The sequence below is a fragment of the Nothobranchius furzeri genome, chromosome 3 (genome assembly GCF_043380555.1).
Source record: "Nothobranchius furzeri strain GRZ-AD chromosome 3, NfurGRZ-RIMD1, whole genome shotgun sequence".
NCBI lineage: Eukaryota > Metazoa > Chordata > Actinopteri > Cyprinodontiformes > Nothobranchiidae > Nothobranchius > Nothobranchius furzeri.
The window spans coordinates 88,002,644-88,018,335 of NC_091743.1; the positions used below are offsets into that span (position 1 = coordinate 88,002,644).

Genomic DNA, 15,692 nt, shown 5'->3' on the forward strand with positions numbered 1-15,692 from the left:
AAAGTTGAACCCACATCTTTTTTATCTGTGAATTCAATGCCGTTCGGCGAGTCTCAAATAAAAATTTGGGCGTCTTACTGTAAAAAATATACCATTAATGTAAAAAATACACTCTAAATAAACTATGTTCACATCCAGAATCGAACCCAGGTCTTCTACACGAGAGTCAGACGTCGTACTAGATGAGCAAAAGCACCAGTAACATTCACAGTATCTGTAACATTTATATCCTTGATGACAGCTGAAACAACGTTCAAAGAACGGCTCGGAGTGAAAATGGCTGTTTTGTTGCTAATTTGCAGGAAATATCTAGAAGGTCTACAGAAAGTAGCTAAGGGTCCTCAGAAATGTAGCTAGCTTTGTCACTAGGCGTTAGGAACAGCGACAAAGTGGCACTGCCTCTCTCTCTGCTGCTAAAGCTACGGAGAGCAAATGCTACGGGCGATGCCTGAGCGTGAACGCGCATGAAGCAGCCTGCTCGACCCGAGCATCTCTCTTTTTCTGTGATTTTACAGAAAAACAGGCAATCACAGTAAAAATGCCAGGGCTCATTCTACAGGACCAGGGCATTGCAGGAGAATGTATGAAGAAGACATTTATTATTTCTATACATGTTTTGGCTGTCAAACTTCCATAATGCCCCTTTAAATAATTGGCAGGCATTTGGTACTCCTAGGACCCTCCCTGGACCGGGTCATCTCTTCAAACCAGATGAAAGAGCAAGGAGAAAACTGGAAGTGAGGACACCAAGAGGCCGATGGCCACTCTGAAGGAGTTGCAGGACTTAATGGTAACGTGGTCATTCTGTGCATGTGACAACAATTTCACAAAATGTGGCTTGTTTGGGAGGGTCACAAGAAAAAAAGCCACTTCTCAAGAAAGTCCAAATTGAAGCTCATCTGAGCTTTGAAATAACTATTTGAACACACCATACCTACAGTAAAGCATGGCGGTGGCAGCATCCTGCTGTGGGGGGTTTTCTTCCTCAGGGACTGGGGCTCTCGTTAGGGTAGAAAGAAAAATGGATGGGGTAAATTCTTGCTATCCTCTGCCAGAAAGTTGAACATGGTAAAAGATTCACCTTTCAACATGACAACGGTCTGAAGCACACAGCTAAGTTGACCACACACTGGCTGAAGGAGAAACAAAGTGATCTCTTCATGTGGCCCAGTCACAAGAAGATATACGTGAGTAAACAGAAACAGAAACTTAAACACCACCCGACGCTGTAATGGCGTCAACTGCTTCGAGGAGGGAGGATGCGCTGTTTGGTGGGTCTGCGAGTCATCAAAACGTTCGTAGTGGTGTGTGAGTGTGTCGGGAGTCTGTAGTGGGTGTGTGATGTGTGTAGGATGTGTTTGTCTAAACGTATTATTATTGTATTATTGTGAAAAAGCACAAGAAAAAGCCGAAAGACTTGGACTACAAAGAACTACAATTCGCAGGAAAATGACGTCAAAGCAAGTGATTGGGTGAGTGATAATCATGTGACAGATCACGTGTACAACGTGACGACGTTTATTCTAGCCTGTGAAGCCCTGTGAGCTGCAGACACAGCATCTGTGTCTGAATGAAAACACTTTTCTTATTTGCGCATTTTAGTCGCTTTTTGCAAACTCGTTAGCGGAAATACGCAGCGCTCTGGGACGTGTTCAGTGTGTGAGATATAAGTGTAACTCCTCCCGTTTAATATGCAAAAGAGAATTTGGTTTTATCTTATATAGTTTCAGTTCTACAAGCATCTGAACACAGATATGTAAATGGGAGCGCCGGCGCTCCTGACAGTCTTAAACGGTTAAAAGATGCCCAGTCATGTCTCTGGGCGACGCCATATTAGACGCCATGTTTTCCTCTACCTGAACCCTTGAGGACAAATTTAATTTACTGATTTAACAAATGATTACAAAATCATTTCACAAACTGTCACGAGCGTGCGTGCCTGGTGAGTGGAGCGGTGATCAGATGAGGATCCAAACGCGGGGGAAAAAGGCGAACAGGTAAGTCCGTTTAACATAAGTTTATTTGAACACACACGCTGGACAACTGAAACAATGACACCACATGGAACACAGAACAGAAGGGGTTTAAATACACGAGGAACGGGAGCTATGGTGATTGGGAAACAAGAGGCAGGTGGGAGCAATTAACGGAGACACAGACTAAAACCTAAGAGAAGACAGGACAGGGTGTGACACAAACGCTGTTGTTTTACACATTTACCTCTACTGGCCCTTACCACCTTGAAAAATACACACCGTCACTTTAAGGGAGAAGATAAAAGACGATGTCAGGGGCAATAGGGGGTAGTACATACCAAAACCATTGCCAGCAAGCAGTGCTTTTGTGTTTGGGTTAGACCTTACCAATGGACGGCCATTAAGGTACATAATTCCCTGGAAGGTGCAATTTCCAGCAAAATAGTAGTAGTAGTAAGTATATTTTATTTATATAGCATTTATCACAGACATAGAATCACAAAGTGCTTCACATAGATAAAAAAAAAAATAAAAAAAAATGACAAATACATCAGACTCCCGTTCATCGCCGACAACAAGTGAAGAGGTAAACATATAAAACAACAATAATTATGAATGGCAAAGGTTTTGTAACAGTTTGTTACAAATCAGTAAATGCATTTTCTCCTCACGGACTCCTGTAGAAGTAAACATCACATCTATTATGGCGTCACCCAGAGTCTTACGCCTAATTTATACTTCTCCGTCAGCTCCACAAGGGACATGCGCGCACGGACGGAGACGCTTTGCCTTCATACTTCTCTGTCTCCTGGGGAGCATTGCAAAGCAATTCCTCACCAGAACAACAGAGGGCGTAGCGCTGTTCTGTGGTATCCTGTCATGCATCCTGTCCAAAATAGTGCATTTACTATATATATTGTGTAGCGTCATGAATGTCCTGTTTTTGACCTAAAGGTCATGATCTGCTGCGTCTGCTCAAGCAGAGACATAAAGTCTCTGACAGGCTAATCTACATGAGATGTTGGCCAAGGTCTTTCATGCACTCTGCTCATCTGAACTGCTTCACCTCTGTTACAGCTCAAGACGAAGACGAAGAACTCTCTTGATAAACACATAATCAACCAACTTTGTTATTACCAATAATAATGTGAGCCCAATGTTCAATCAATCTGTGAAATGGCAATGTTATTACTTGATATTATAATCCTATGATCAGTAGTATTTTATAAGTAATTATAATCTTGGACATTAATGACACGTAATGCTAAAGTCACGACACATTTCCTGTTGTCTGATCCAATCAGAACCTTCCTTTCTGGCGCAAGGCGTGGTTTTCTGTGGTGTTTGTATAAACCCTCTTTTGCATGTCAGATTCTGATTCGCCAGTAAACCAAAATATGACAATTATAAAAACTATCCCACGCCACCTTTTCTTTAGTTCAAAGTGTTCTAGAGAAGTCTCGGACAGGCCATCCGGACTTCCTCTTCAGCCAAAAGAACCTCGACAAGCTGGATAAAATCTGTTGCACGTTACACCTGACCGCAACGGTTCCTTCAGAATAAAAGCGGAACTTCACGACCCCTTCATGGTCTTGCTGGCGCCAATGAACCTGTCGTGACCTGGAAGCATTCCAAGACTAGTTTGGTCGGCACCACGGCTTTTCTACCGCTTCAGTTCCAAGGAGGGGCCAAGAGGACCTCGACATTCTGGATCTAACAGAGGCTTCCCCCGGGGTACGTAGATCGACAGATGGCGTTTCATGTGTGTTATAAATCTCCTACTAAAGTTTAGTCAAATCAATCAAAGATACTTTATTAATCCCAGAGGGAAATTAGAGTTTCAGTACACACAATTCAGAGATCAGACATACATGGGCAAGACACATGACAAGAATTGGTGACTGTGGTCATTCGCAACCCTGAGTCGCGCTACCTTAATAGAGATAAGAGGGTTACATGAGGATTGGTTCAGGTGGAGGGAAAAAAGGCACTTCAGAGTTACCCTCCATAGGGACGGCAGCTTTGCTCTGCAAAAAAACACCTCAGACAGATATGCAACAGACTTCAGACAACACAACATAAGTGTCCACTAGGTGGGGTGGTGGGTTGGAACTATCCCCACTTCAGTTCCTGCAGCCACGATAAGCAGCGCATGTCACCTCAGTGTGGATAGGGGGAGGAGCATTGAGGGTTGGAGGGTTGCAGTGACCCTGGACGCTTCAGCGGCCTTCCCGCAGTCCCGCTCAGGCTGGGAAAGGAGACAGAGTGGAGTTGCCATAGCGACGGCACATTCCACATATCTTCTGAGGGGGGAGTTTTCGTTGGAGCCTTGCAAGCACAAGGACACCAGATTCCGATTAGACTCGCGCCTAATTTATACTTCTCCGAGCGAAACATTCACTCCCACTCAGAACTAAATGCTTCTCCTGATCCTAAGGTTCTGATAACCACATTCCACACATACACCATCCTCTCACGTTTCATTCCACCTAGTCCATCAGCACACAGAGTGTTTAAGTTAGTCTTGTTTAAATTGTGCAGAAATAAATTTCTTAACTATTATAAACCTGACTCTTTCTTTCCTCTGAGTTAATACCAAGTGTCAAGTAATCCCTGCAATAAAAAGTTCTGATCTTCTGGTTAAAATATTCAAAGATCCATCAACTTGATATTTCATATTTCTATGGAATCTCACATTTGACGGTTCATAAGTAAGATGTAAATGACCCATCCTTTACAATAGTATTTAAGAGACTTTTTAACTCATTCACTGCCAGCCGTTTCCTGATCGCTAACGGCCTTCGCTGCCAGCGTTTCTCACCGTTTTTACTGTTTTCTTAAGAGTCACAGAACGTTGCACGCTAGCATGATGTCGATGCCAAAACAACCTAAACAAAGAGGAGACTCACCTCTTACATCAGGAAGAAGCCGGGTGTTTCGAGTGTTATCCGTTCTTTCATAATCCGTTGTCAAATTGTGATCGGCAGACGCTTTTCCGGTTCGCGCCTCACTTTTTTTTACAGGAACAGCCCAAAACGATCTCCAAACACATGGATTTGTTGCTTCCTGATCATGTGATCTGTGACATATGCGGATGAAGATCGGCTTCAGGGCTGAGATGTTTGTTCTATCAACGCAGGGGCTCGTTCCGATGCTCAAACAGTAAAAAAAAAATGCAAATGACGACTTTAGTCATCATTGGCAGTAAACGGTTGGATCTAAAATGACGACTTTAGTCGTCAATGGCAGTGAATGAGTTATTATGGACAAAGTTGTCCCTTGTTCACCTCCACCTCTTCATGTGCTCACCACCTCCAAACCCACGTTTCCCATCATTTCTGTCCACCAATAAAACACGTGTGTATCTTTTCCCTCCTCCAGTCACGGGGAAATACGATGTTGACATTTTTAGAGTTTTTCTGTGAGGTATTCTTCAAGCTGCCGCTAGATATCCTAGGCTCTCTTCACGTTTTTGAGGGCACAATGGCGGTGCTGTAGACGACAACGGCGCCCTGACCAATCACAAGCTTGCGTTCTCCGTCTCGATGGACGGATGTTTAGAAAAGAGGGCTCAACTCGGTCTGTCCTTGTGAGCCTGTCGGAGAGCCCTCTAAAGGACGGATAACGGCATTGCGTGCGTCCGTCCCCACGCAGACGTAGAAGTATAAATTAGGCTTTAGACCCGCTACCATGTATTTTAAACCCGATATTTATGGTTAGATGTTACAAAGCTGCCAATATGCCCAGCTGGGCCTCATTTCATTCATTTTCAACAACATTTCGATGGATATTTCCAAAGATTAATGTTAAAAACTTCACATTGTCTCTTTAAATGGCTTATGGTTATTTTTTTAGTTGGATGTTATCTGTTTCATTGGAAAAGTAAAGCTGTTAAATATATATGGTTTGGCTCATCCTACCAAGCAGCTTTTTTGTTTTCAAATGGAATTCTGGTCAGTGTTCTGCAGTGGCGCCTCCAAGGGGTGGCCAGGGGTGGCCATGACCAACCCTAGAAAATAGCAGGCCACCCCATTGGCTTTTTTTTTAATTCTGTTTCTCAAATTTGATGTGTGTTTTTTGGTTGTTTTTTTTTTTATGAAAATGAATAAAGAAGCATTTATTGCATCATTACAAGACAAACTTTTTCCAGAGATACCACAAGGATCAATTTGGTGTGCCACCCCAAAACTTTCTCTGGCCCATGGCCACCCCTATGAACATTTTCTGGAGGCACCACTGGTGTTCTGATGATGGGACTCAGTCACCAAGGCTATATGAAACAAACCAAGTTCTAAATAAAATTAAGAAAACAACTCATTGTGTTGTTCAAAGGAAATAACAACCGCCACCATGACACTTTTAAACCCAGGGCAAAATCCTGGATTTCTAAAATAACTGACACAACAAATCCTGTCAGTCAGGGGTATTACAAAAAAACGCAGCTTTGATGACAATGTAATCTCTTTGTTTGAAATCATAATTTAGATCTGAAAAAATAAAGAAATCAATAAATAAAAACCACAACATTTATCCATATATCTTTCAGTCTGGCTGTGTGGAAAACTCAACTTATATTTATTTCTCTTGTTAATATTTTAGTTCATTTTACCGATACATGTGTGAGTGTGTTGTGTACCTTGCAGAAGGCAGGAGAATGAGGACATTGCTAAGGATGTACTGCAGGTCTGCATGGCCCTGATCCACCAACAACACCACGGCATCGCAGCAGGCTGAACGCACAAGTGCACAGTCGCTGCAGCATTGCTGCCACAGAGCCTCCAACGCTGGGCCCTTCCATGTAATACAAACCAGTTCAGTCAGGTTAAATCCAGGAAGCCTCACGTCTACTTTATTTTTTTAGATTAAATATAATTATATACTAATAAATGTCACAAATTTAAAAATAACTAATTACTAAGTAATAATTTACAAACTGCATGAATTAGATGAATCTAGAGTTTACCTTAAGCCACATGAAAATAATCTTTCTGAAAGAACCCACCTGGGTGGAGGACTGCATGATTGGTCCATTTGATCCTTTTTCCTTTAGCACAGCAGCAACTAGGCTTCTCACACCCTGGAGGAACCCAAACATTTTTGGGCAGAAGAGCCACATTTTTAGAACAGGACCATAAACGGCAGTCAGTTGTGTTTAGAGATTCAGTTAATTAGGGCTGCAGCTCAGAAAATTATAGGCATCAAGTAATCTAACAAATACTCCTTTGGTTACTAGTATTCTGATTTAAATGTCAGGGTGGCACTAAAAACTGTCAAAGAGGAGCAAGCAACCGATCCAAGATGGTGGCACTACTTCTCTTCTGCGCCAACAGGCAGTAGAAGTCGACGCAGTCTTAAATACATCCAGGACAGCCTTCCTACTGGTATGGACAGATCCCAGTTTGCCTACAAGGGGAACCGGTCGACTGAGGACGCTGTCTCTATTGCACTACACACCACTCTGACACATCTGCAGCATCATCACACCTATGTTAGGATGCTATTCATCGACTTCAGCTCGGCTTTCAACACCATCATCCCAGACAAGCTGATAGTGAAACTCTATAACCTGGGACTCTCTGCTTCAATGTGCCTCTGGATCAGGGACTTTCTCACTAATCAGCCCCAGGTGGTGAGAATAGGAGACCAAACATCATCCACCATAATTCTAAACACAGGCACACCACAGGGCTGTGTGCTCAGTCCAGCTCTCTTCACATTATTTACCCACGACTACACAGCCCTCCACCCCTCAAACATGGTTTTGAAGTTTGCAGATGACACCACCATAGTGGGTCTCATAACAAACAACGATGAGACCCTCTGCAAAGAGGAGATACAGGACCTCACTCTGTGGTGCTCTTTGAACAACCTGGTGCTCAACACCAGTAAGACCAAGGAGGTCATAGTGGACTTCAGGAGGTCCAACAGGACAGAGCACCCACCTCTACTCATCTGGGGACGGAGCTAGTAGAACGTGTAGACAACATCAAATTACTGGGCATCCACATCACCTCAGATCTAACCTGGTCACTGAACACTTCCTTTCTGGTAAAGAAGGCCCAACAAAGACTCTTCTTCCTTAGGAAACTGAAGGGGAGCCGATCTGTCCCCCCCAACAGCTAAAGAACTTCCACAGAGCCATGATTGAGAGCATCCCATCACTCAGTATGATGGTGTGGTATGGGAGCTGTACCGTCCAGAACAAAATAGACCTGGCCAGGGTGGTGAAAACTGCACAGTGGATCATGGGGAGCCCACTACCTGATCTGGACCAGTATATACCATCCGACTACAAAGGAAGGCTAACTGTATCGCTGCTGATTCCTCCCATCCAGGTCACAAACTGTGTATGCCGCTACCATCCAGGAAATGGTACAGGAATATCAAGGCCACAACCACCAGGCGGAGGAACAGCTTCTTCCCTAGAGCTGTTAAAGCCATCATGCATGATGATGGCATGATGGGTGCATCACTTCATCTGCCTCTCTTCTTACCCTGATGCACCATCACTCTGGAACAGGGTCCATCTGGACTCATCAGACCAGTTTTAATAAACTTCTAAACCCAGTTTTAGTCATTTCTGCATCTCCTTAGATGTTTTCTCTGCTCGATGCCGATGATCTGACCCTTCTCACACAGACTAACATCTTTTCCATCACCAGATGAGTCTTTCCACCTGGTTGTGTAGGAAACGAGAAGCAGCTTGTTGCATCTGTTGGGGTTAAATAGCTTATTGCCAGCTGAAAGACAATCGCCCATGCAGTAATTATCCAATAGGAGGCTTGTACCTCTTTGCTTAGTTGCTTAGTTAGATCCAGGTGAGGACTTTTTTTGGGGGGGGCGGGCAGTTTATATCACATGTAACATAATTTGTGACAGGGATGGAGAAATCTAATTTAACCTGCACAAGCAGGTCAGTTCAGGCTGGCAGACAGTAGACACCATATAGTGTCCCCACCTCACTGTTGAAGCATATGAGGCGACCTCACCACTGTCCCAAGATAAGACATGCTTCCTTATCCAGAGTCAGCTGCTTACCTGGGCTTGTATGATAGGGCTGGAGAAATCTAACTGCATCTTCAAACTCTCCATCATATCAGCGTCTCACACCTGAACACAAAGAACAACCCACAACTGTCCTAAGTCAAAATGTACCCAAGTTTTATCCTCAGCCGCTAGGGATGTAAGAAAATGTCGATTATGGCAATATATCGTGATATTTTCCCCAGCGATATTATATCGATATTAAAAAGCTGTGTATCGAAAATATCGATATCGCAATATATCGTGATATATTTTCTTGCAAAAATGTATCGATATTCAAAAGTCGCGTATCTAATTTTTGGAAGAATTTACATGGAAACATTTGTGTATTTTCTTTTCTTGTGGTGCAATTCAAACGCCGACCACTAGTGGGCAGCAGTGTGTAATGGGTTTTGTTTCTACCATTGAAATGTAAATCCCTCTGTTTTGGTTAAACATGTTAAGTATCAGTTTGGACTGTTTATTGAATTTTCCTATAATAAATTTAGTCTAAAAAATCGCCAACATCGTCTGACTGAATGTATCGCAATATATCGTGATATATTGTATCGTCTCCCCTGTATCGTAATACGTATTGTATTGCCAGATTTTCACCAATACACATACCTATCAGCAGCTAAATAATGTAAACCACTGCAGCCTGAGTGAATTAGTCTCCCAACATTAACACTTCATTAACCTGCAGATTATTTCTGTTGAATTTTACAACAAGAATCTCTGCTTGGAAACCACAGAAAGTGGGCCTTAGACTGCGACAGGATCCTGTCTTTTTGAAGTGATGGGATAGGTGGATTGAATATGTAAAACAAGTCAGAGATGACTAAAGCAGGGTATCTGCAGGTTTAAGGGAGCTAAATTTAAGACTTTTTAAGACCTTTTTTAAGGCCACTTTGACCAAATTTAAGCTATTTTTAAAATTAAATTTAAGCTATAATTTCCAGCTATTACCTGGAACTGGTGCTAACCACGTCGCGAACATGGGATTAGCCATCCAGTTACCATTAAACTTGCACTTCCCCATGGTGCAAGCTCCCACTAGCTTAACCAGCTAATGTGCTCATCTAAAAATAGCCCCCTTTCACAACCAACTGAATGTGTACGGTTCTGCTTATGCCAGCTTGCCAATCAATTTCTCTCTGGGATTAATAAAGTATTTTTGAATTGAATTGAACATCAAACACCCAAAATGCTGAACACTAACTAGAAATTCACAGTTTTTTTATATAAATAAAAGAATCTTGTTTATTGGGTCTTTGGAAACTGTATTTAAGGATTATTTGTAATTTTTAAGGATTTTTAGGGCCTTAAATTTGGAAAAGCAAATTTAAGACTTTTTAAGGACCCGCGGATACCCTGTAAAAGGACAATCACGTTACACACATTTTTTAGTTATAGATTTTTATTTTATGGAAGGCACACCCAACAGTTTGCTTGTTTCGTTTGTTGTTTTTCTGCCCACTTTCCTGTTTTATTGACTTTACTTGTTACAAGTTCAATTTCTATAGACATAAAATTCTATTTTAAAAAAGGAAGTGAGTCTAACTTGTGTGGTGACTTTATGACCCTGCATCACTTTGTTGAACTGGATTTTCAAACAGCTGTGAACCATCCGAAAAAAAGGGCTGTTGAGCAAACAGGTGGCCCGTCTACACCTTTTTTTTTTATTACAGCTGATAATAAATGTTTGTTGACTGGATCATGTTGGACATCCAGTGTGCAAAAGTGCACACACACCAAATATAACTCGGGTTTAATTTCATGTTTCAGCATTTTGGTTCCATTCAGTGAAAGTTCCCTTCTCACTAAGCTGCTTGACTGTTGTAGACTAACCCTGAACCTAATCCTAACCCTAATCCTAACCGTTTCCATCTAGGAAGCGCTTCAAGTCTCCTGTGAGGGAATATTTTAGACTCCAAAAGCTGCTAAAAGAGAAATTCTGAACGATGTCTCGTCCATCTGCAGAGCTGGCAGAAAAAAAGTTGAGACACTTCCAATTTGTTATCATCTCTGACATTATCAAGCAGACAGATTAGCTCCAGTTGAGTCAGATTACGTTTATTATGAACAGATTAACAGTAATATTAGAACAATCCAGTGAACAACGGTTCATATTGTGTTGTTCTACTTTTCCTCTGTACCTGTCAACAACCAGCTGTACGGCAAGCCATTTTAATATTTAATCAGCAACCCCTCTCTGCAATTCCTGTTCTACATAACAATAATATAATTTATCCAGGTCTAAATAACAGCATCTTAATTGGTTAAGGTGTCTCCATCCTTCAGTGCTAACTCTGACCAGATGTCAACAGTTTCAGTTCCGGTGAAACTCTAGGATGAGAACATCCTGACAGATCTACGTCACACTGTCACTAACATTCATGGACTCGCCCATCTGGACTCACGACGGGGAAAGCTGTTGGTTAGCGCCAAGGAAACAGCAGGGAGCGTCTCAGCTAGTAGAAGCTAACTGTTAGCATTAGCAACTGCGCCACACCGCAGAACTCTTCCAAGATTTTTTAGGTAAAATCTCTGAAAATGAACAACAGATATTTCAGGGGTTCAAACCCTTTATAGATCGTAATCATGCCTTTTATCAATAATCTATAGAATGTGTGTGTGATTTAATTATGTTAATACAGACGTGAAATCAATTCATGTAAAATAATCGTGGTAATCATGAAACCGTGATTATTTCTCAGACTATAATCGTTCCACCAACATTTATAATCCTTGCAACCCTCCCGTGAGTTCAGCTGCAAGTTCAGAGTGGAGCTGAACACGGCGCAATGTCGCTACTGACTGGCTAACAGCAACGCGACTCTACCGCTGACTCTGCTCTGCAACACTGATGTTTTATCTTCCCAAATAACACAAGCCTAAAGGAGTCCAGCCAAGATGCAGTGTTGCTAATGCTAACGGTTAGCGTCTACTGGCCAAGATGTGTCCTGCTCTCTCCTGAACACTGAATAAACAACTGCCTTTGCTGTCGTGAGCTAAGATACTATTGTGACATAATGATGCGCAATTGTCAGGCTTTTCTGATCCTGGAGTTTCCCCATCTATTTTCAATCGACAGCTAATGCAGGACATGGGGAAGAATAATATTTTCCCGTTTAGCAGGGATGTGTATTTTTGAAATTCTGGCGATATGATACATATCACGATACAGGGGAGACGATATGATATATCACGATATATTGCGATACATTCAGTCAGACTTTACAAGCTTTTTTTTTTTACTGAATTTATTGTAAGAATGTCCAATAAACAGTCCAAACTGATACGTAACGTGTTTAACATGAGGTATCTGAACCATGATGGAGGGATTTACATTTCAATGGTGGAAACAAAACCCGTTGCACACTGCTGCCAACTAGCGGGTGGTGATTGAATTGCACAAAATGAAAAGAAAATACACAAATGTTTGCATTTAAATTCTTTCAAGAATTAGATATACGGCTTTTGAATATCGATGTAATAATCGCAGGAAAAAATATCACGATATATTGCCATATCGATATTTCCGATACACGGCTTTTGAATGTCGATGTAATATTGCTGTAAAAAATATCACAATATATTGCCATATCGATATCTTCTTACATCCCTACTGTTTAGTCTGCATGTGAAAATCAGACTGACCTATCATATTTAAAAAATAACAACTAAAAACTGTTTTATAGTGAACTTGACCTTTAAAATCATACAAAAAGTTTCCTGTTTTGTTTCTTCTTTCCGTCTCTCCCAGCTGACCTCTCATCTACCTCCAAACTCTCTTGGGGGTAGATGAGAGGTCTACATCGACATTTTGCCATGTTCAGCTCAACTCTGTAGCCATAGTCCCGGACCCCCCACCCTCCCACCCACCCACCTGTTATCTAACAGAAAAACCTGCCTGTCCTGTTATCCTGTCCACCACCCTGCTGCAGCACGCTTCACACCGGCTCCCACTCTGCTCCAGGGCCTCATGACCAGGTAAGGAAACGATATTGCAACAAACAAATGTGTTTCACATTGGTTTTCCATGGCTTTGGCGCTCATTTACTGTCTGCAGTCTGCATGTTCTTTTTTAATTAATTTTAGAAAAATTCTTAATTTTCAATGACCCAAAAAAACTCATTTTTAATGATAAAATAAGTGTGTTGAGCCTTAAATTTGACACTCTCCCATAGATAGCTGACCCTGTCAGAAAATATGAATGCAACAGTTCCAGTGTCTTCTACAGCATATGTACAGTTAGACAATATAGGCTGGCTTGTAGTGCAACGTCTGCATTAGCAATACAAGTGAGGACAAAGCATGAGCAGCGTTGAGCCAACAAGTGCTTTAGAAATGGCAGCATATAGGCTTTACAGAGGGGCACTCACTGCGTACAACCTGCACATGTTTGGGGGGCGGTTGGTTGTGTTTTACACACACAAGGCTGAAACATGGACAACCTGGTGACCGTGTCACGTCACTGTAATCTAGACACACTCAGAAGGCAAAAGAATGACTCGTGTTTTTTTGTGGCTGCCTAGGTCTGAAAATGACTCGTATGACAAAAATTCACCCTAGCCATGTTTATCCTTCGATGCGGACTGTAAATCATGCTGGACTTCATCTTTTATAAATCTCACTCATACACAGAAATAAAGGATCTGGCAGAACATGGAAGAAAAACTTCCTTGTATATTTTTATTTGATTCTTTTTAGGGAAGGACAATATATCAGCATCAAAGTCGGTATTGGCCGATGTTAGTCATTTTTTTAATATCGGTATCAGTCTGATAAAAAAACCGGGCCGATATTATCAACCAATATTTTTTCTATCTTGTCACCATTTGTTTTCCTCAGAGGGTGAGGGGGTGATGTGTATTTGTTTAGTCGTGTGACAGTGAGTGTAATCATCTCAGAAGCGTAAATGTGTGTGGTGTGTGTACATAATAATGTAAATTCAGCTTTAGTCATTTTCATTTTATACAAAATCAGCTGATTTTAGAAGCGTTAATGTCCGTAAATCGGTATCGGCAAATATCGGTTTTCAGCCACAACAGTGATCTTAGTTTCGGATATCGGTCCAAACATTTCATATCGGTGCATCACTATTATTTATTCTTCCTTTGGCTGGAAATTCTAAATTTACATTTGTCATAAAATGCACCTCCAGCATCACAGAGTCCCTATATTGTAGTAGTTCCTTCACTTAAGCAATATGGCATAAAAGTCATATGTTGGCTCAGCTGGAGTCCTAAAGAGTCAACTGATTATCACATGACCTTAACGTGTGTTTGTGTGGAGTTTTATCAATCTGAGCAGCTTCACAACAGAAATGTTCATGCCTGAAGTATGAATCAGTTAGCCTAGAAATCTAGACAAACCACAGCAGGAGCTAAAGTTTTGCTCTGCGGGTCGGTCTAGACACGCGCTCAGGTCTGCAATTCGCCAGAACAGTTTTGTGTCTTGCTAATCACAGCGCTCTACTGTTGTTGGGTGTGCTTAAAGCTAGCGGTGCAACAGGAACACTCAGCTGCGAGTCATAAAATAGCATAACCGAGGAACTACAGATGATAAAGTTTCTCTCAGCTGTGTCACTAGCAGACGTCAACACAAAGGACTGATGTGTTTGGGATGTGTTGTCTGTTGGGAGTGGACAGCCATTATTACTCTGTGGAGAGCCAACACCGACGTACACTGACAACTCTCATTTTAAATGCCTTACATCTAAGATGTGTGTGGTTCATTCATGGACAGTCGGTGTTGATACAAAGCTGGAAAGCTATCCTTCACATGAAAATATAAAGTCTGGCCACGAGCCACTGAAACCACCCAGTCGTGGGGTGGAATCCATGTTTATCTTTTAAACTGTTTCTGAACACAACTGGACAGAGCTAGGACCAATCAGAGCAAACAACAACGTGACACAAGCACTCATTCTGAGCTACACTGTGCTGTTTAACTCATCTTGAACTGCCTGCTCACACTGAGAATGAATTACACACACACACACACACACACACACACCAGCAGGCAGCTCATTTAATATTCCTCTTCCTGTCTGAGGCCCTGTCCACACGTAGCCGGGGATCTGCCAAAACGTAGATATTTTTCTACGTTTTGGCCTGTCATCCACACGAAAACGGAGTTTTTTCACACGAAAACGGATCTTTTTAAAAACTCCGGCCAAAGTGAAGATCTGCGTTTTCTCCGTTTTGGGTGTCTGCGTGTGGACAGACAAAACCGGAGTTTTAAGGTCCGCAACGTCACTTTCCGCCACAAAAAAATGCTGACACCACGTGTGCGACCTGTGTTTACACTAGCCGACAGCATGGATGCCCTCAGAGCTGCGCTCGCTTTATCAATTGTCCAAGCGCTTTCTGCTTGTTTGTTTTTGCAAGCGGAATTACTGCTCCTTGCGGAAGACCACAGACGAAGGACGAGGTTAAGAACGGGGAAGTACTGCCGCCTACAGGTCTGGCATGTCCTTAACAACGTATTTATCCGGTACGTGTGGACAGAGTTTGTTTTTAAACGCGGTGGTGTGGATGCAAGTTTTTGGAGGGGCGGATATTCGTTTTTAAAAAACCCCGGCTACGTGTGGGCTAGGCCTCAGTGGGTGGGGCAAACCATGCTTGGGCTTTATTATGGGGTTGTATGTGTCCAGTTTTCAGGGCTCCAGCGACATTTTGAGGA

At 42.2% G+C, this 15,692-nt stretch overlaps 2 protein-coding genes across 2 annotated transcripts in view; one reads left to right on the forward strand and one right to left on the reverse strand.

Moving 5' to 3' along the window:
- Window positions 1–15,692, reverse strand: part of focad (focadhesin) — an 83,679-nt gene that overhangs the window by 66,838 nt on the left and 1,149 nt on the right. The window contains exons 2-4 of the mRNA XM_015958191.3: window positions 9,015–9,086; window positions 6,979–7,053; window positions 6,613–6,767 (exon numbers count right to left, since the gene is read on the reverse strand). Of these exons, the coding sequence (XP_015813677.1) occupies window positions 6,613–6,767; window positions 6,979–7,053; window positions 9,015–9,071 (287 nt within the window). The 5' untranslated portion in view covers window positions 9,072–9,086. The remainder of the gene's footprint in view (window positions 1–6,612; window positions 6,768–6,978; window positions 7,054–9,014; window positions 9,087–15,692) is intronic.
- mllt3 (MLLT3 super elongation complex subunit) overlaps window positions 12,929–15,692 on the forward strand; it is an 81,333-nt gene continuing 78,569 nt past the window's right edge. The window contains exon 1 of the mRNA XM_054733779.2: window positions 12,929–12,995. The gene's annotated coding sequence lies outside the window, so the exon portion shown is untranslated. The remainder of the gene's footprint in view (window positions 12,996–15,692) is intronic.